This window comes from Argiope bruennichi, chromosome 7 (assembly GCF_947563725.1).
Source record: "Argiope bruennichi chromosome 7, qqArgBrue1.1, whole genome shotgun sequence".
NCBI classification, from domain to species: domain Eukaryota; kingdom Metazoa; phylum Arthropoda; class Arachnida; order Araneae; family Araneidae; genus Argiope; species Argiope bruennichi.
Window position 1 is genome coordinate 72669064 of NC_079157.1, and position 20667 is coordinate 72689730.

At 29.3% G+C, this 20667-nt stretch overlaps 1 protein-coding gene across 1 annotated transcript in view; it reads right to left on the minus strand.

Annotated features, from left to right (window-relative positions):
* Positions 1 to 2395: 2395 nt before the first annotated feature.
* Positions 2396 to 20667, minus strand: part of LOC129975843 (laminin subunit alpha-like) — a 109009-nt gene continuing 90737 nt past the window's right edge. Inside the window, exons 47-58 of the mRNA XM_056089084.1 lie at positions 20378 to 20560; positions 20150 to 20280; positions 17965 to 18112; positions 15428 to 15712; positions 14005 to 14160; positions 13784 to 13899; positions 11879 to 11993; positions 11189 to 11795; positions 9443 to 9768; positions 7950 to 8195; positions 5932 to 6091; positions 2396 to 2920 (exon numbers count right to left, since the gene is read on the minus strand). Of these exons, the coding sequence (XP_055945059.1) occupies positions 2424 to 2920; positions 5932 to 6091; positions 7950 to 8195; positions 9443 to 9768; positions 11189 to 11795; positions 11879 to 11993; positions 13784 to 13899; positions 14005 to 14160; positions 15428 to 15712; positions 17965 to 18112; positions 20150 to 20280; positions 20378 to 20560 (2970 nt within the window). The 3' untranslated portion in view covers positions 2396 to 2423. The remainder of the gene's footprint in view (positions 2921 to 5931; positions 6092 to 7949; positions 8196 to 9442; positions 9769 to 11188; positions 11796 to 11878; positions 11994 to 13783; positions 13900 to 14004; positions 14161 to 15427; positions 15713 to 17964; positions 18113 to 20149; positions 20281 to 20377; positions 20561 to 20667) is intronic.

A 20667-nucleotide genomic window follows, 5' to 3' on the forward strand; every position in this document is an offset into this window, starting at 1 on the left:
TGCAGATAAAAATTGTTTTACACAAACATTTTCATATGTCACACTCAAAAAGAGGAGCAAAATAAACTTCATCGAATGACGTGTCTGAAGTTTCTATTTCGAGTAAATAAAGCGTAAACATTTTTTTTTTCGTAATTGAAGGACTTAATTGATATGTAAGTAGCACTTTTATATTTTTCTAATTCTCTCCTAAAATTTTAAACAATCATTTAATATTTTACTCTTTATTTTCATCGGCTGAGCCGTTTTGACGTTTAATTTTAACTGAGCAATTGGGACTTCACACTCCGCTCACCACCACCATGGTTGATTAGTAAAATACTTCAATGAACGCTGCAAATACTAAATATTTCTATAAATAAAATTAATGAATGGTGGAAAAAATTTCATTTTTTTTTCTACGCATGGACAAATTTATAGTGCTATGAAAGTACAAAATTTATCAAAGAAAAACATGTTTCCGGTACTAAATATATGTGTTTTTGTTTCTTTATATTTCATTCAAATGATTAAAAGATTATTTTCGAGGAAATATTAGTTTAGACAGTGCCAGATTTTTAGTGATATATTTTTATTTAAGTAGTTTCATATTTAAGGAGATATAATTTTTTTTTGATTATTCACTCATTTCCTGGTGTGTTAGAGAAATACATGTTTTCCATATATGGAAATTTTATATATATATATATATGTTTTCTCTCAATGGTAATACGTTATTTAATATTTTAGAACTTAATTATCAGTTATTTTTAAATAAATTAAATTTTGATTCAAATTCCTTAGTAAAGAGTCCGAGAAATAATAGATCTAAAGATTTAAAAAATAACAGAAAGCAACTAAAATAATTAGCTGAATTTTTCATTAAATTTATTTTTAAAAATTACGTTTAGCTTTTATTTTCACTAAGTATTTCAGTGACTACAATCGTTTGAATTCAATTTTTGTTCATCGATCCCAAACCCATCAATTTATATTGAAATACTATTACGTACAGCTATCTTTTAATAAAAATTCCCTTTTTATTAACAAAGAATTGGCTTTATTAAATATTTGATACTAAAATTTATTTATTGTCTTTGTAATATAGTTTTATCTAGAAAAGGAATATAAATAAGGTACAAGAGAAACATTTGTTTGAAATAATAATTTACAGAACTGACAGCGTTTTTTAACAGAGAAAAACTTCCTTTATCGAAAAACAATTATTTTTAATATCGTTAATAGTGATTATTAGTATTTATTTCATATTTTTAAGCTCCATTATATGTTAACTACGTTATTGCAAATAGTATATCTTAGTCCTTTTGTTTATTTAATTCCCAATATTTTAGGCAAATTTAAAGAAGTTTTCTTCTAATTAAAAAAATATTAAATAAGTATTTAAAAAAATTTGATCCATAAAATTGTTTTAAAATTAATTTTATCACTTCTTGAATTTCAGTATCATAATCATCAATTTCAGTATCAATCTCATTTTATCATAACGTCCATTACGCAACAATGCAATATAAAAATATCCTAGAAATAAAATAAAATTTAATACTAAGGAAATTTCTGAAAAATATTTAGAAAACAAAACCATAGAGAACTGAAATTCCTTTCTAAAAGGAGCAAATGCTATTCTAACTCAACAAACAATCATTCTGATCTGCTTTACATCACAATAAATTTCTGTGTTTTTAAAGTTGAACATGTTTTGCATGATATCAAATATATAAAAAGAGGCAAAAAGTAAAAATATTTATGATAAAAATAATGACTTATATCTCAAACATAAATATAATCTTTCTCTTTAAAATTAAAATTTGGGAATTCAGTTCAAAATTTCAAATTTAAAAAGCACAATTGAGATATTTTCTGACTGACTAGCTAAATTCTCTCATGCCAAATAGTTTAAATATGAAGACACTTCTTAGTTATCATTTATTTTTTTAACTGTTATTTCATTTTAACTGTCACTTTTAAATTTCTTCAGAGATTTCCAAAAGGATTAAAGTCTGCTTTCACCAACTGTGCCTTTCTTTGAAAAATTAAGTATTAAATTGATTTTAAAAAATCAGGCATTTTAGTATTATTTGGACTTTATAGGAATAAAAAGTTTTTATGAAAACTGTATGATTTATCAAATTTTATTAAATTATTCAATCACACATCTGGTTTGGCGTACAATAGATATAAATTCACTTCAATTCCAAATGAATAAATTAAATTGACTAAATATATAAAAATGAAGTAATATTTCAACATAGTTTCAATGACTTCAAGCTACAATTATATGGAATCTGTCATGCATTTTAGTATATTATTTATTTATCTACTTTTGACATAAAATTATGTATTATTTTTCTTTAAAAAATCGAGAAACGCAGCACCAAAGTGAAACACAACAACTAAAAAAATTGCTTGACTTTTTTATTAAAATTTTATATTGTAGGACAAGTATTTAATGTAACTTGACCAAATACCCTAGCTTGAGCTAAACTCTGCGGTTTTGAATCTAGCTCAAGATAGCGCATGCAGCCAGCAAACTGTTCAGTGGTCAATACACCACGTTTTGTGAAAGATTCTTCAGGTAATCCACCGATATACAATGGATCTTTGGTATCCGTTGATGAAACACCACCAACTCCGATACCGGGTTCAGAAAATTCTCCGTCCACGCTGAGGGTGACGAAGTTGTTGGATTTAACCACCTGTATAGTGTGGAATTCACCGTCGCACAGGTAATGCTTGTCGGTGGGAATGAAGGAGGCTGTTATAGGTCCAGCTCCATTATCCACACCGAATTCGATACGGCCGTCTATTAGCTGGAGAATTAAATAATCTTGTCTGCCGTGAACAGCCATCAGAATTCCTGAAAGGTTCCTTGGTTTGATGTCCAAAGTAATGGAAATGCGTTGACCTACGTGGTATTTGTCATCTGAAAGAAATACATATCATAGATTAAGACTCGAATATGTAATTAGAATGACAAGCGAAATAATACAGATTAGTATGAAATAATGATCATAAACTATTTTTTTAATAACGATGTCTGTATTAATATATAACATATTTTACACGAGACACGTTTGACTTATAGGAATATAAAAGCTGCAGCTAAAAGCTTATGTTTCAAATGCCTCTACAAAGAAGAATAAACAATACAGTAAATAAAAATATTGTATGGGTTCCTAGTTAATAATTTTAATATCTTAATTTTTTAAAAAAATTATTAAAGGATAAACTAAAGATTTAAGTTAAAGTATTTTACGAATTCTTCGAAAAATTGTTTCCAGGAGTATGGAGTAAAATGTAGTCTCTCTTTTCTTTGAGGTATAAACAAAATTAAAGTTAACTAAGTAAAAAGGGGAAAAATATATTTAGAAGTATTTTCACCTAAAATGCTGTTTTTCTCTTAAGCGTCAAAAACAATTAAGCATGCCATATACTTAATAATAAAAATCAAAAGTCCCAATGCCACATAATAAACTTTATCATCTAATCTTAATTCTAGCACCAAAAAAGAACCGCAATATATGCCGACAAATTCTAGAAAATTCTGAATAAAATTTTTTAATAGTTTTTCAATTCATAACAAGTGATATCTCTAATGATCTATCTAGCATAATTTACAGATTTTAGTATCAATTTTAGGTGAAATTTATGACATAAAAAGCAATTGCAAAACATCTTATACAAGTAGACTAATAGGTAGTGGAAGGAACAACTGAACAGGGCGTTTCTAAATGTTCATGTTATTCATTTTTGTCGTTTCATGAACGTACTTTTAATTATTTCAAATATACAAAAATATACAAGAAATTCTAAAATCATGGACAAGTCATGCAGAAAAGGGCAGATTTTTAAATGTAAGCTAGACGATAGCTATAAGGGACGTCTTGCAGAGAATTAAGAAAAAGAGAACTATAAAACATACACACGTATAAAGTGATAACACACCCAGAATAAATATATGCACATGTTAAAAGAAATTCGATTTTAAACAGCTCAGCAACGTTGTGAGAATAATTATAACCGATGCTTATGTAGCTTCGGACATCAAGTTCTTTAAGCACTTACTTTAAGTATTCCATATGTTTATGATTAATATTCTTTACACTTTCCATTATCTGTCACGCTGCAGCAACTAATAAGGGTGTAAAATTGCAACTATGCTATTGTAATTTTATATTCTTCCACGTGTTGCACACTTTATCTCTTGTATTCATTTCTTTTAATTAATTCAATTATAGATAGCGGTATTTATGTACCGAAGCCGATTTCTCCACGTGCTTGCGTACCTTTGAGCACGTGTCAGCGATTTAGCCTCGAGTAGATAGTGGAAAGATAAATAATTCCAGTTTTATGCCGATAAGAATTGAGCTGTGAAAATGAAAATTTCTAATAAAATTGTTGATAAAAATATGGATGAATCGTTTTGTTTTTAAATCTGGAGATGAATATATTGCAGCTATCCGTATGATGGTACCACAACCTTCTGATTGTTTTTGTTTTGTTTGAGAGATAAATTGAGGGATGCAAATCAACAAAAGCTGTTATGCCCGCTTAAGAAAACAGTTCATAGATGGTTATGAGATGCGAAGAACAATATTTTAATAACCACTATTATTTCTCTACACTTTTTTTATTTTCATGACTCCACGATAAACCATTAAAAAATCCAAACCGCCGCCAACTTGAAGTTTGGCAACCGAGCGCTGGCGATATTATCGTAATCAGAAAACCCCCAAGTAAACCCATTTCACCACCTAGGTTATTTTAGTATAATTTGAAAATCGCCAAGTAAATCGGGGGATCATAAAAATTAACAACTATTCGATATCTCTTGTAACTGTCGCTCTTTGCATTTGCGATTGCATGCTCAATTATTTATAAAAATGATTTGTTCTTGCTTGCCTAATCTACTTCTAAAGTCTGTCCTATGATTTAGAATCATCCTTATATACAGGGTTTCCATAATTAAACGACTATATTTTAAAGCTGTCTATAGATAAAACTATTAGAAAGCTATGAAATTTTGATAGGACATATCATTTTTAAAGCTAATCATCGAAGGGATTGGCAATGTTTGAGAGGGGAAAAAATTAGCTTTCAAATGCTCCCAAAGCCAAAATTATATGGATTAAGTTTTAAAGGTGGGTGACGCCATAGATCACAAAAATGGCGGTTGATGACATGTTCTGCGATTCTTGAGAACGCTCTTAATACATGGAAGGAACAATTTTATTCTGTAACAATGATGCATACAGTTGACCCGTGACATCTAGCATTCAATTCCTCGATGAAATATTGGCCGATAATAAATGATACAGCAGACCCACACTATGATGTTACTTTTGGTGATTTCAACAAAACTGTAAGATTGAAGTCGGATTTTCTGGTTTCGAAATTAGGCAGTTGTGGGTATTCCTTGCATCTTCCAAATGGAAGTGGCTTCGTCTGTCCAGAGGATATTCCAAAACCATAATTAAACAAGGAAGCAAGAAGCTCAAATGAGACTTGGTGTCGAGTCTCCAAATCATATAGATGCAATCTCTGCACATTGAAGCTTTTACGAGTACTTTTACGAAAATGTTGAACTAATTTTTTTTTTTTTTTTTTTTTTTTTTTTTTTTTGTTCGCTCAAACAAATTTATTATATTTTACACAAAATTTCATAATTTTCTGAACTTTAATATCGTCTGAAAATAACTTTAAATAATGTTTTTTTTTTTTAAATTATGGACACCCTTTTAAGGTAAAACTATTATGATCTCATCAGTAGGGATCACTTGAAATCCCATAAAACAGTGAAGAAAAATTACAAACAGCTTTCTCTTCACTAACAATAATATGTTTTTTAATAACAATACTATACAAAGGACTATATATATAATGGTATATACTAATAATCTGCAAACTAGGACTATACTAGGACTAAGTACTTACAAAGGACTAGGTAACCTCCTTCGGATGAGAAGAAAGTGCCCTCCTCTACTTTGCTGGAGCAGCCCGTCGTGTTTCTCGTCAGCGTCGGCTTTTCGCTGGTTAAAAGATCCCCTTGAGCTTCCACATTACGAATGCAGCCGGGGAAAGAATAATTTATGTCCTAAAAAAATAAGGGGAAATAACATTATATGTAAAATCTCCTTTCTGTTATTATCAATTCCGGTTCCCATCGATTCCCGGCCAAACATTTGTCCCGATTGTCGTAGTTTTTCTAGTATTCCATTGACGTGCCCGCCTGATAATTCTTAAACTCCTTCTCATTGTGACGTTATTAATCATAGAGCGAATTGAACCTTGGCAGTGTCTTGATTTCTAAGATCTTAATGGGGAGAGATTCACCTCAATGGCTTAGTAACAATCGAGTTGTATCGTCAGTTTTAGAGGGCCGTTTTAGAGTGTTTATGCCCTTTCTAAGGCCAAATATAATAAGACGGTGAAAATTTCTTACCATTTCATAGGCAAGAATTACGATTACAATTATCATTATTATATTAAGATTATCAGATGATTACTGGAAGATGAAAAAATAAAATTATACCCCGGGCGCCATTTAACCTCTTTACATCATTGATTTCCCTTCCAAACAATGATCTCTGCGCTTCTCTTTTCCCTTCTCGCCGTTTTCTTTACGCCAAGAAAAATTTTCAGAAAAATATAAAAAAAATGTAAATGTCATGTTAAATATTTACTTTTTTTTTTGGTATTATTCTTTAACATTCATTTTATAATAATTACTTATTGTTTATTATTGAGATTTTACATTGATTCGCCCGAAAATAATTGCCTCGATATTCTTTCAGTTTTGGAATTTGATCACCTATATCATTTTAACGATAAACCATGAAAACAATCGGCGAAATCGAAATTAAATGACAGCAGAAATAATACTTTCATATGAATCAATGTAAAATCCCATTAATTCATATAGATGTTTTATAATAACATCAAAAAAATATTTTATAGAGAATAAATAAGCATCTTTTAACAAGGGCAATTACAATATTTTGAAAAAAATCCATTTTCTTTACATACAAAGGAAATGCATAGAAGAAAGCTAATTATGTTACGAAAAACAGAGCAAGCAGCACCAGTTTTTGGCTTAATAATGAATTTAAAATTCTTTAATAATGTTTCAGCATGATTCCCTTTTTAAGCTTTAATAGGGATCTTGCTCCCTAAATATGTTTTTTTTTAGATATAATTTTTTATAATGTGGGTGCGTGATGAACCCATTCCCACGTTCATGAAAAAGAGTCGTTGAGTTGCTTTAGAACATACTATTACATTACTGTTGCGCCCAGCTGAGAATTTGCCCTTAAGGAAAATTTTTTGGAAATAGGCAAGTCTAATCTCAGGTTTCATAAGAGTTTTCTCCTTTTCCGAAGGAAAAAAGTGAAAGCTCTATTTCAGAGCACCGTTTCTTTTTTTTCCCGTAATGACCTAAATATTTCTGCAATAGTTTAGAGGGCCATTTGATGGCAATTTTTCATTTTATTCAGCAGATATTGCAGAAGTTACTTGTACAAAACTCTTCCAGTTGTTTAGAATTAAAGAAATAGATTCATAGAATAAATCATGACAATGACGTACGTTCTTCTTGGAATTAGAAGATGACAACCTTTTTAGCAAAGATCCTATATCCCTTTCAATTAATCAATCAATCCATGCCTCTTTCTAATATTCGAGTTCAATGAAATTGCATAAAGACTATTTGAGCTCATATGCAAATCGAATCGATTTGCTCAAAAATTTCTATATTGCACAATGATTAACTATTTCCAATGTGAAGAATGCATAAACCTTATGGGTATACGGTGATTAATTTATAAGCATGAATTTTTTTATGTTTGTTGTAAATTTAATGTTAAAAAAAAGAATATTACAAGAAATTTAGTTTTCATCTGCTATCATATACACATTATTTTTTCGTTGACATAAGAGATTCAAAATTTACTCACTTTAAGATTATTCTTCGCTTCTCTGGCCACTTCTTCTGTGACACCGCCGATGTAGAAAGGTGACTTCACATTGACGGAGTTGGCCGAACCGATGGAGGTTCCTCTCACCTCCTCTTCGTCGTCTATGACGAGTCTTCCCTCCTGGCCTTGCCTGGAGAAGACGACGCGATGCCACGTTCCATCGTTGTATTTATTTTGGGATGAAATAAAGGCACTACCTGTGCCGCAATTGAAGACATATATGATCTGGAACGAGAAATATGAATCAGTATCATCAAAGGAAACAGAATTTGATTAATATAGTTTCATTTTAAATTTGAGGTATCAGAATTACAGTGAACTAAGAATATTTCGATTACTGCTTTTCTCTTTAGTGTATGTGTGTGTAGATCCCATTAGTGTTAGAAAAAAAAAGTATTTGTAAGTGTACATAATTACAGATTTTCAAAAACGAAACTTCTTAATATTTTAATATTTAATTTTATCAACATTATTTTGATAATATTTATTTAAGTTTTTGAGACAGATACCATATTTTGTTCGGCGTTATCTGAAAATCGTTATCATTCTATCAGGAAATTTTCTTGCATATGTTCTAAAATTATTACGTTTCAAATAAGTTTTTAATGAATGTAATACTTTGAAATAGTTTTTTTTTTTGCAGTAATTAGATTAGTATTTAAATTTTTATGCAGTAATTTGATTAATAATCTTTCATTAATAATCTGATTATTTTTATTTTACCTATTCTCTTTACATATAAAGTCTTTTACAGAGGAGAAGTGAAAAAAATTATTAAATTCTATTATACGAATCTTTTTTTTTCTCCCCCCCCCCTTTTTTTTTTAAATATAGAATTCAAACTATGAAAAAGAAAGAATTTTTGATTATCAAAACAAAAAAATTCTTTTAATGACCAGAAATTTTTTTTCAGTGTTTACGATACATAAATGTTGACCATCTTACTGTGAAAGCTTAAAAAATTTTCAGCATTTTATAAAGTCTAATTATATTTCAAACATTTTTTTAAAGTTAACATCCATCAATAAAATCTTAAACATACCATTTCACAGAGCAAACAGAAGTCTGAATTGTTCGGAAAAATCAAATAAAATGAGGATATTTTGTATAATTTTTCTCTGCAGTTTCATTAAAGCATCTTTTCTGTGAAATATGGAAATGCTTTTAATTTCTTTGCTTACTATGACATAGCAACATCCATAATAAAAAAAAATAATCTGGTACTAAATATAATTTTTTTTTTTATAAAATGGCCTACATATTAATGATCTATAAATTCTATTTCGAACTATTCGGAACATTCTGATTAAAAAAAAAACTTTCAAACCTATTATTCCCAAAATTAAAGACGCATCTGCGCAAAGAAATAATAAATAAATAGTTAATACTGTAATGAAATTGTATGATATCAGACATGGGCTATGTTACAAAACTAGAAATTTAACTAGAAAACCAAACAATGCAGTGCTTACTTTGCCTTCCTTCATTATGAGTCCAACAAAATCAATATGTTTACTATCTGCAACGTAGAACATGGCACCACTATCTGAAGATGACTTGAATTCCAAGGCAAACGTGCTGTCGTCTAAAATGCTGCTCATGAAAGATCCTGGTTTGTTAAACTGTTGTCTACTGTAAGGTGTGTTACCGAAACGAATGCCATCGCTCGGTTTGACGGCAGTGTCTCTTCTCGGTGGTAAAGGAAGGGCACATTGTCCCACGGGCGTGGGTTCAGGCCCTTCTGGGATATCTGCACTGCCTTCTATATCTACAGAAGCAGCTGTAGTGCTTGAAATAACTGAAAAGAAATTAAAAAGTTTTTTAAGTTATTCATATGAAAGATTTTGAAACGTTAACAAAACATGACATGATCATCATATGCTGAATCATGGCAGAACCTCTAAGGCATGGGACTCTAAGGCGATGCAAATTTCAGGGTCTCCTTTCCCCTCTCTTCCAACTTCCAAAACGAGATATTTTTTTTATTAATATCATTTAATTTTAGAGAAGAACTAAATTTTGATAAACTGAAAAAAAAAAAAAAACACATTTTCGTCGCGAATTACTGCGAAGAGAGCATTTTAAGGATATCTCTTTAAAAAAATCAAGATATCAAAATTTAAATTTAAAAGTAATTTTAAACATAATGGTAAAAAAAAGATAGTTTTTTAGTATAATTTAAATAATATTTAATTATAGAATTGATTATTTATTTTAAATTCTAATATAATGCAGTTTTTAGAATTATAAAACAAGATGATAAAAAAAAAAGATTAGATGGGCTCGAAAACATTATTTCATTTCCATTTGAATAAATTCAAATGTAAGGTCCTTGAATAAATTCAAATGTAAGGTCCTTGAATAAATTCAAATGTAAGGTCCTTGAATAAATTCAAATGTAAGGTCCTTGAATAAATTCAAATGTAAGGTCCTTGAATGAAGGATCAAACTTAAATTAATTTGGAAATGATGGTGGAAAAAAATGAGATTTCAGGGTTCCAAGGCGCTTGTCTACTTTGACTATTTAATTATTCCGTCTTTAGTATGAATTAAGCCCTTTTAACTTAAAGCTTTGAAATAGCCAAAGAAGCATGATGCTATACCACGCCGTGCCTTAAAGTTTTAATTTATTTTTGGAATTAGATCACTATAACTGACTTGCTGTTTCTAACATATTCCTTTTTTGTAGTTAATGTTGTTATTAAGCCTTTTACGAATACATTTCTATTTTAACGTTAGATGTGTAGTAAGATTTATAATGGGATTACACATTACAATATTCGAAACGCGAAAACTCTCAGCCTACTTTGATTTTTCAAGTAATTTAATAATTATAAATACAAATTGTCATTTAAATCACCACGCCATGAAAATTTTAAAAGAATTTTTTTGCTAAAATATCTCCAATTTCTTTTTTATAGTCATAAATAGCTTTTTGGGAGGAATCGTGGCGACATTTCTTTCGTTCTATTAATACGTAAATTACAAAAAGACATCCAATAAAAGGTGGAATATACGTGGTCCAATATCAAGACCATCTACTGTTTGATTCATACAGATGAAAATATATTTTTCAACTCTAAATTATTAGTTCGCAAAAATAGTTATATCTAAAATAGATTCATAAGTACCTTGTTTTAAAATTTAAAAACAAATATACGTATCTAGCTGCAGTATTCATTATTTTATAGACAATAAATGAAAAATAATTTTCTTACTTTCTGTTTCGTCGACATCAGGCTCCCCTGGTGGTATGACAGGCAAAGGTGCTTGCGTAGCCTCTTGCGTAGGATCTTCCAACGGACAACTAGCAAGCGAAACAAACATCTTATCTTGTGTATCAGCAAAGTTCTGGAATATATTATTAACAGTCGTATCACCGAGACATCCAACGAAAGGCGAATAATAAGGCACAATATCTTCGGCTATAGCGAATCCATCCGGTACACCAGCAAAATACATTGGTGTAGTCGTGGATACCAAGGCATCCACTGGTACTTCTACCTCTACTGAGAAGAAGTCGTCTATGTCTAACCTCATCTGCCTGAGAGCTTTTGTAGCAGATACGTAATGCCATTGTAAGTCGTTGTATTTTACATCACGACTTCTGGTTTCCCCACCAGGTCTGCTCTTCATGATGATATTGCCATCGTGCAAACCGATGAAAAGATAATTGCTATTGTCTTCGTTTGCTGCATAAAATATGACTCCATTTTCTTTCGCTGTTTTGAATTTAAATGTAAGTTGGGCCAACTTTTGCAGATTGGCTGGTGGCATTGCTATGTAACCGGCTGAGACGTTGTTGAATGAAACTGTTCGAGCAATCTGGAAAAGTACGAACAATTAGGAAAGTTCATTAAAGATTTACTTTAAAAGTAAAACATTATCATAATATATCGGGTACTAACCGTTACAGGACATCCATTCACAACGCCAAGAGCTTCTTTATTCTTATTTAAATCTGTTATCTCTGCGCTTATTTGCATATCCATTATGCAACCCTCAAATCCAATGTTGGTAATCCTATATAGGAAGAAGATTTTTTTTAAAAACTGATGACAGAAAATTATGAGGTTAAGCATCATGTATATAACCAAACAAATATTAAAAATCATAAGCAATTATCAATTTTCTTATTATTAACAGATGTATCTAATTCATAAATGAATCGTTAAGAAGTAAATGGCATGCGATATTGCACATTTTAAATATTTAAAAGAAAATATGCTTGCAATTTTAAGCGAATAATTAACATAATATTCAAAAGCTCAAATGCTTTGAAAAAAAAATCAACCAATCATCAAGGTTGATGGAAAAACATTGGAAACGGTGAGGTCGATCCTGTACGATCCAAATCTTAGGTTTGTTAAACGTTGTTAATAAAAACTCATAAATCATTTGATAAAACTCATTTTTCCTGACCAAAAGATTTTTTTTTTAATTGGCCAATTTTTTCACAAGAAAATTACGAATCTTACAAGTCATATATTAGCTTGCTATATACAATAAAACATTGTTTCTACATCTTTCAAGGGACTAACGTAAAGCGACATTTTAAATGAAAAGACGTATAATTCGAAATAAATAACCTTGATTAATCACAAAATTAATGCTACTCATAAAAATGCATTTAAAAGCAATAATTTTAGCATTATTTTAAAACTAAAAGTTTTTTAGATGATTTTGTATTTTACTACATAATACAGAAAACAATATTATTGAATTTAAACAATGATCATAGACAAGGGAAAAAAAATAACATGTTTATATATTGATATTATCATCATAATTATATTTTTATTATCTCATATTATTTATTATCTAATATACTTACTTTCTTCAATATTTGTATATATATATATATATATATATATTATTTAAAATTATATCTTATAGCGTATTTTGTATTGATGTTCATGAGCGTAGGAAAGTAAAAAAAAATAATAATCGTTCTTTGCCGTGCTGATTGTGATATGTAACGAAATTAAGCCCATTGGATGCTTTTTCACTTTTGTTTTGACAGACGATTAAGTTCGAAGCTTTCTAATATAGTCGTTGCGTCTTTAATAGAAGATGGAATAATTTTTTTCACGTTGTCCTTCATCATTGTTTAAATTGATTTAATGCAAAGAGAGGAAAAATAATATATTTTTTATTCCCTTTGCTTTTGAAGAAAAGTTCCCTCTTTAATAGAAATGAAATAATAATTACTATGGGAGAAAATTTTCGAATTTAAGAAAGGGGAAAGTTACATGTACACAAAATTTTGAGAATTCGCGATCGTATAAAGTATTTTTTATTAAAATGGTCACGAATGAATAGGGAAAGTGACAAAATAGCTTATAAATATGAAACATATATAGCTACTAACTATATTTAATTTGTTATCATAGTTCTCTTATGGCATAAATCGTGATAATAAAACTCGATAGACCAATTTGACTCGGTTCTGATGATAATTACTGAGCACCTAAGTAAGTATATTCTTCCTGTGTTAATTTGCAAACTGATAGCATTATGTAAGAAGCACTGTGAGTGGAAGAATCCCCACAATTTTGAGAGCATCCAGCCAATGAGCATTTGAATAAAATGCAAAATTTAGATAGCTTCTTTTTATTCACAGATATACATAAGAATTTCTATTTTATGACTTAAGTGTTTGTATGTATGCATTCAAATAACTATTTCAAACAAATATTTTGAAAACATTCGCGACCCCACATTTTTTAAACTATTAATTAATTACCACTAAAATGTATTTAAAATTGTGCAATTAATTTTAACATTAAATAATAAGGAAAAAAACACATTACGGATATGTGAACGGTTGTTGTCGGCGTGGATAGCCACCGACAAAGATCTGATTGGTCGTCGATAGACTGCTTTCAATTCCGGGAGATTCACCACTGTCCACTTCCACTTGGTCGACCTATAAGAATGTACAGCAAACAAACGTGTCATCCAATTTATCTAATAAATCAAAAGTAAGCTGAAATAATTAAAATTCTGCTTAAAATGATCGAAGCAATTGTACCTTTAATATTGCGTCTCGATCGAGACGAGCAGCTTCCAACGAATGCCATTTGCCATCGTTATATGTTTCTGGAGATCTTAAAGTAGCCAGGCCACTTCCCAATTCATATTTCATGATGACATGGCCATCTTCCATTTCAAGAGCAAAGAAGTCGTTCTAAAGAAAATAATTATAATTCTTACAAAATGCCTTTTCTTTAAAAGATGACATAAAATTGTGATACGAAGTGGCAAGTAAGTCTTTTCTTAGCACATAAGGAATGAAAAAGGAAAAGCATCAGCTATTTTTTAATTGCTTTTCCTAATAGAAAAAAAAAGTAACTTAATTTTTTTTTCTAGTATATTTGTTCCATTGTCAGCATTATGGATAATGAACGAACTTTAGATATTTACTAGAATTTAATATAGTATATATAATATACTATTTATTAATGTAGTAAATTCAATGTGTCGAGTTTTTTCCCCAAATTGATTGGGAAAAACGCGTCTGAAATCCAAATTCGATTTTCGGATACAACTCTAAAAAAAAATACAATTTCAGATATAAAATTTCGCCAATCCATACCAAAGCTTAATATTTAGTAACTATTGTACGCCAATGCCGCGTGCAAGGCAGTCTCTGAGTTAGCAATTTTATACTAGAATTTTATACTAGACTATACTAGAAAGTTTAGGGATGACCACTTCCACTGGCTTAAAGTGATGCCATAGAAAAAAATAGAGAAAAAATTGAAATGTGTACTTGAAAAAATAAAAACGATTAAAAAATGTATAACATTCTATTTTTTACTAGTATTTGTTGGTTCTTTTAACTAAACAAAAGAAGTTTTTAATATTAGAACAGAAAGAAAGACTATTAGCAGAACTTTTGTCAAAGTTTCTAATAATTTATTAAGTTTCTAATAATTAATTTTAAAAAAATCGCAATGTAAGATTGAATATAATGATGTTTATTGAATGGCACAAGAGGCAGATCCTACTTACGTATTATCTATTACTTAGTTTTAATGATAAAATGTGAGTACATGAAAATCAAAAAAATAAAGTAATTAGATGTCTAGATAGGTATGAAAGATTTCTTGATTTTTAAACCTTTACTACTCCCGCTTTGTTTTCAATAAAACAAAGTTTAATTTAAAAAATAAAAATCAATTTGAAATAATTATTTGGCTAAATTTTTCAAATGATTTAAATTACGATTTTCTCAACAGTTTTTACTATAAACAATAATCTAAAAGTAAAATATACTGATAATTTCTCAGATCTTAACGAGAGTCTTAATCCACAGCGTAAGAAGCACTCATTTGAAGTACATGTGATTCACATACCAATGCAGAATCATTCCAATATATTGAATTGCTCTTAGAAGCAAATTAGATATTTTCTTTCAGTTTGCATAAACAAAATCAGCAGTAATTTCTTACATTTTTGCCGATGAGGAAAAGCAGTCCATCCTTGGCGTACGTCTTGAAAAGCATTTTGATGGTCGTTTCAGAGGCGAATTGGTGCCTCTTCCTGGGCAGGATGACATAGCCGGAACCGCTGAATCTAAGTCCGTTGGAAGGTGGGACACCCAGCTCGTTTCTCTCCTCGCAGCCTTCGATATTATTCTCCGCATATACAAAATCCCATAACCCTATAGGGGTCTCCCCAAATTCGACGTCCTCTATGCAGCCGTCAAAGTGGTAGTTCTCCAATGTGTCTGGAAGCTGAGAACAAATATGAAAGATATTAGAGCTAACACAACATATTTATATTTAGATTCGAGGCATTAATACTTAAATGCAGTAGCCTGGCACTCATAAATGAATATTTAGAGAATGCAGTGGATATATGAAGTCAAGCTCGCATCATGTGAGACCAACCAATTTAGTTTCAGACTTTGTGCCTTTTGCTACGTAAAAACAAAGGATGTGATTGATTTAGTTCAGCAAAAGAGAACGCAGTTAGATTAACGTAGTTAGATGATACATTTTTACGTTTATCATTTAACTGTGGTAAACCCATAGAAATTGACTCTTAAAAAGTAGAGCTGCAATCAACTTAAAATGCTTTCTAATCAAATAAAGGTCAAATGATATCATTATTTTTATACTTTATATAAAAATAATGAATAAAAAAGGTTATGATTAAAATTTGATAAACATTAAAAGCAAAATGTGATATTTTACGGTATTCTCATGAAATACTAGAAGAAATATCAAATTTAATCAAAAAAGTTGCAGAGGGTTTTTTTTTTGTTACAGTTTTTACTGACTTATAAAATAAATATTAAAAAATCATTATATACTTTGACAAATATAAATGATTACACTGATTTATATTTAGAATATTTTATCAAAAAAAAGTGAAATTAGGCTAGTTATTTTTAGGATAACATACAATGTCAGAAAAAAAATTTGTTGTAGTTTCAAATTCCAGTATTCAGAAAATCTTTACTAATTATAAAGGAGAAATGCGTGGGGATGTTGACGCTCTACAAGCCAAATTATCTATCCTAAGAATTACCAGATTTGAAATATGCATACTTGGATAAGTAGTAATGGGTATTTCGGAACGATTTTTTTTTTAAATTTTAGTTAGAATTTCGATTAATTAAAAATTACGCAAAATTTGGGCATTTTTCCTCAATAACTTTAGAAAATATAATAACAAAATAACTTTAAGGTATCAGAATAATAAATGTTTCTTTTCTAAAATCTTTGAAATTTTGCTGTACTTACAATTACGGTTTAACTTCAGAAGCAAGCAAACGATGAAAAGATTTTAAAGTACACCCTTTTTTAAACGCAATTACTCTTTCCTGCTATATAATTAAACGAATACACATACAAGGGAATGTCTAGTACATGCTTTACAAAATTTAAAATTTAAAAATATTTTGCTAAGATAGTCATTAAGAACAAGTTACACAAAATATTTAATCGAAAGTTTAGCAAAAAACCGGTGAACCAACTGGTCTCAAAAAGCGTTTAATAACTATAATATATTAAAACAACGTAAAGGATCTCACTAAGCTTCAGTGGAGATATTACTGTGAAGTTCTGAAAACTTTTCATCATTTTGCATTAGGTTTTAAAATACTTAATCTTTGATGGCATTATTTGCAAAAGAAAGAATTTTTCCCTTGGATTTCCAATTAATATTATGACTTTCTGCATTTTATTATTATTTGTTATTCTATGAAATTGTACTGAATAATAGTTAAATATTGCTGTTACAATACATTCAAAGACATTTAATACAATTTCAATGTCCAAACATTTATAATTAACGCTTATTTCTATGTTCTCAAAATGAGTTAAATTCATATTATCAGTATAAATTATGATTTCAATTAAATTATAATGCAATTATGCATATTATTATTTTGTGACTTTAATCCATTCCATACTTAAAATAATTGTTTAAGTGTTTAGATTAAATATTATGAGTTCTTTTGCAATTATATATTGCAAGTACTAAAAATAAATCTGTTTTGATCCCATATTTTTTAACAATTCTTACTTAATTTTGCCCAAAAACCTTCTGTCTTTTTCTCATTAATTTTATTCACTATTACATTTTTAATCAGAAGAAGCAAAATTTGTAGAATTTTTAATAAGAAACCAAATTTTTCAAAATTAATTACTATAATTAAAAATAAATTAATTTTTAGATTTAAATTACTTTTTTTAGATTTCCTTACATGCAATTATCAAATCTAAATACCTTTTGCTGAAAGACAAAATAAATAAATAAATAAAATTAGGCAGTGTATAATATCAAAAAGCAATAATTTACACAAAATTGTTGCGTTTGAATTGCATTACATTTTCTCTTTAAAAAAACAGTTATGTTTTTTTCTTCCCCTTTCTGCAAAGTTATGAGGGAAAAAATTAGATATTCACTTTCTGAAATTATGCTCTGAAGATTAAGCAAAACACCAGCATAGAAATATAACAATAAATGCTTAATATACCGTCAGGCGGTCATTAATTCCACCAACGAAGAATTTCGACACTTTCTGGTCCAAGTTGAATACACTGTATGTTCCAGGCAAAAATCCTTCAACGACTGAATCTGGCTCGTCCGCTGATCTTACTGTAATCGAACACGTTTTTCCGGTCCTAAAAAATAAAACATGTAAATAAATAAGAGAAAGAAATAACATTCATTCAATTAATCTTATTAAATCTGTACTTTATTTTTATATAATGAAAATTATTTCTAAATTACATTTTTAAAAATAGTATTGTAGCGGATTGGTATGAGCGAGGATAAAACCTGGGACTTTGTGGTTAACAGCCCAGTAACATGACCACAATACAAAAGCAATTGCTCGTGTAGCGTTAACTGGCTTATAAGCTTTTACCACAGTATCATATACATAGGCAAAAGTCAACTACTTTTATTAATAGTTAAAATTACGAAAATATGGATAATAATAGCATGAAATACTGAATAAAATTGTCACAGAAAAAATTCAATAAAATATCAGCAAACTAAATTGTTATCTTTTGAATTGTACATAACTTTTTAACTAAGATTTGGTACTATCGATTTTGAGCAAAAATTATCACAAACAAAGAATGTATTTCTTCCATTTTTAGAAATTTCTAATAAATATCATTTTTGAAGTAATTTTTAAACTAAAATCTCCTTACATCATCCCAGAAAGAAAGAGTAAATCATTTTCTTATTTTAAAAAAATTGTATAATTATAAATGAAATAAACTCTTAGTTTAAGAATAGAATTGTCTTCTTGAAATATTTATTTATTGCGTTTGATAAACAGTGAAATTTAATTGAATTTTTTTACACACCAGAATACTTATTTCACAGCTAATGTTGTTTTCTAAGAGTGTTAGTGCGTGTTTCAGTACTTATATTGATATAGAAAATCATCCGTAATTAAAATAAATATGAAGTATAATAGAGTATATCTCGAGAAGTATTAAATCAACATAATTCTTACAAACCGTCCCATCATAATCCAGTTTCAGATCGAAGAATGGAAAAAAATAATCTTTAGGAAACAAAGAAATGATATCAAGAAAAATTCAACAATAAATTAAAGTAGAAAAAAAATGTAACATACATTTGGTGTACCGCCTTACTGTTTACAAATTATACTACTTCCAAAAATTACAGCATATTGTTTGAGAAGGTTTCCAATTTTTCCACAACCACAAGAATTCTGAACATTTTTATTAAATTTAAAGTTTTTGTATTAGAGTAGTTTCATTATCACGCTAAAATCAACACTGGTTCTGAAATATACCATTTATTAAAAAGTTATGTATCTGATTCTATTCTGCTGTTGCAATGAAAAATTTCCGGATGCGAAGTACTTAATTAGCAGCTGTCAATTCATTGATGAATGCTAATAGAAAGTCAGGAGAAACGGGCAATAAAATAGCTCAGCTTGTAAACTAAGTTAGGGGCTAATTTGAACAGCAACAAACAGAAATCGGTGTTGTTCAAATGATTAAATGTTATTGAAGGAGCTTTTAAAATATACTGAATAGCGAGTAGACAGTTGAAAAACTGGTTTAAGATTTTTGGCGTAAAGCTTAATATTTGAAACTATTTGAAAAACTTATTTAATTTTTAAAGTATAATTTAAAGCTATTTTTTAATATTAAAGTAGGCTAAATGATCAGTATTTCAATCAAATAAAGTCTCTTTTCCTCTTGAAATATAGCATGCAATCAAAAACGCACACACACACAGAAAATGCATTCAAAAAAATAAAAAAAAAATAAACGTTCTCTTCATTTGTTTTCTTTTATCCAACTTTACCGATCCTCGTTTAAGATAGATAAATAAAATAAATAATAAAATTTTTAAAAAACTCAACTATGCCTAACTAAACTCACTATTAATCTTAAGATGGTTATTAATTACTTTAAAAAGTACAAGTAACTATAGCATATCACAGCATTTTTTCAACACTGTATGAAAGTGGTTAGAAATACTAATACAACAAAGCATTCTAGAATAGACTTTCATTCAAAAATATATCTGAAGTTATAACATAACGGGGAACAAATTGGGAAAAAAGATTCCAAAAATGCATATAGACAAGTCTTCTTTTTGAAAACTTTATTTTTAAATGTGTTATTTAACGTGCGCATTAAAAAGCATGAAAATACTTTATTTACCTTTCAATCACAGCTTGATGCCATTTGCCGTCCGAAACATACGTATCGTGTTTGATATTCTGAGATCCGGATCCAATGTCCATCACAAGCACCAAGTAGCCACCTCTTATCTCTAGAGCCAGGTAATCATCCTATAGCAGGGCGATGAAAATCGATTACTCAGTTACAGTTACTATGAAATACAATAAAAACAAAATAAACCCCTTCTCTTTTTTTTCACAAACTTACCGTTAAAACTCGTTTCATTCTGTTGTGAGAACCTTTCTCGTTGCCAACGAATGCGAGTAACCCGTACCTCTCGATTGTCTTGAAGTACAGAGACATATGGGTGTAAGTGGCAGCTTTGTCCATTCCTTCGGGGTTCCTGACTTGAAGAGTAGTGTTCTCGAAGAATTGCACTCCCAGTTTGATCTGGAATGAAAATTTTTGCATAGGGTGAATGGGATAAAATTGTTAGTCCAGTATCTTGAGAGACATCCATGTTAGTAGATAAGAAAAAAAAAGTAGATAAAAAGAAA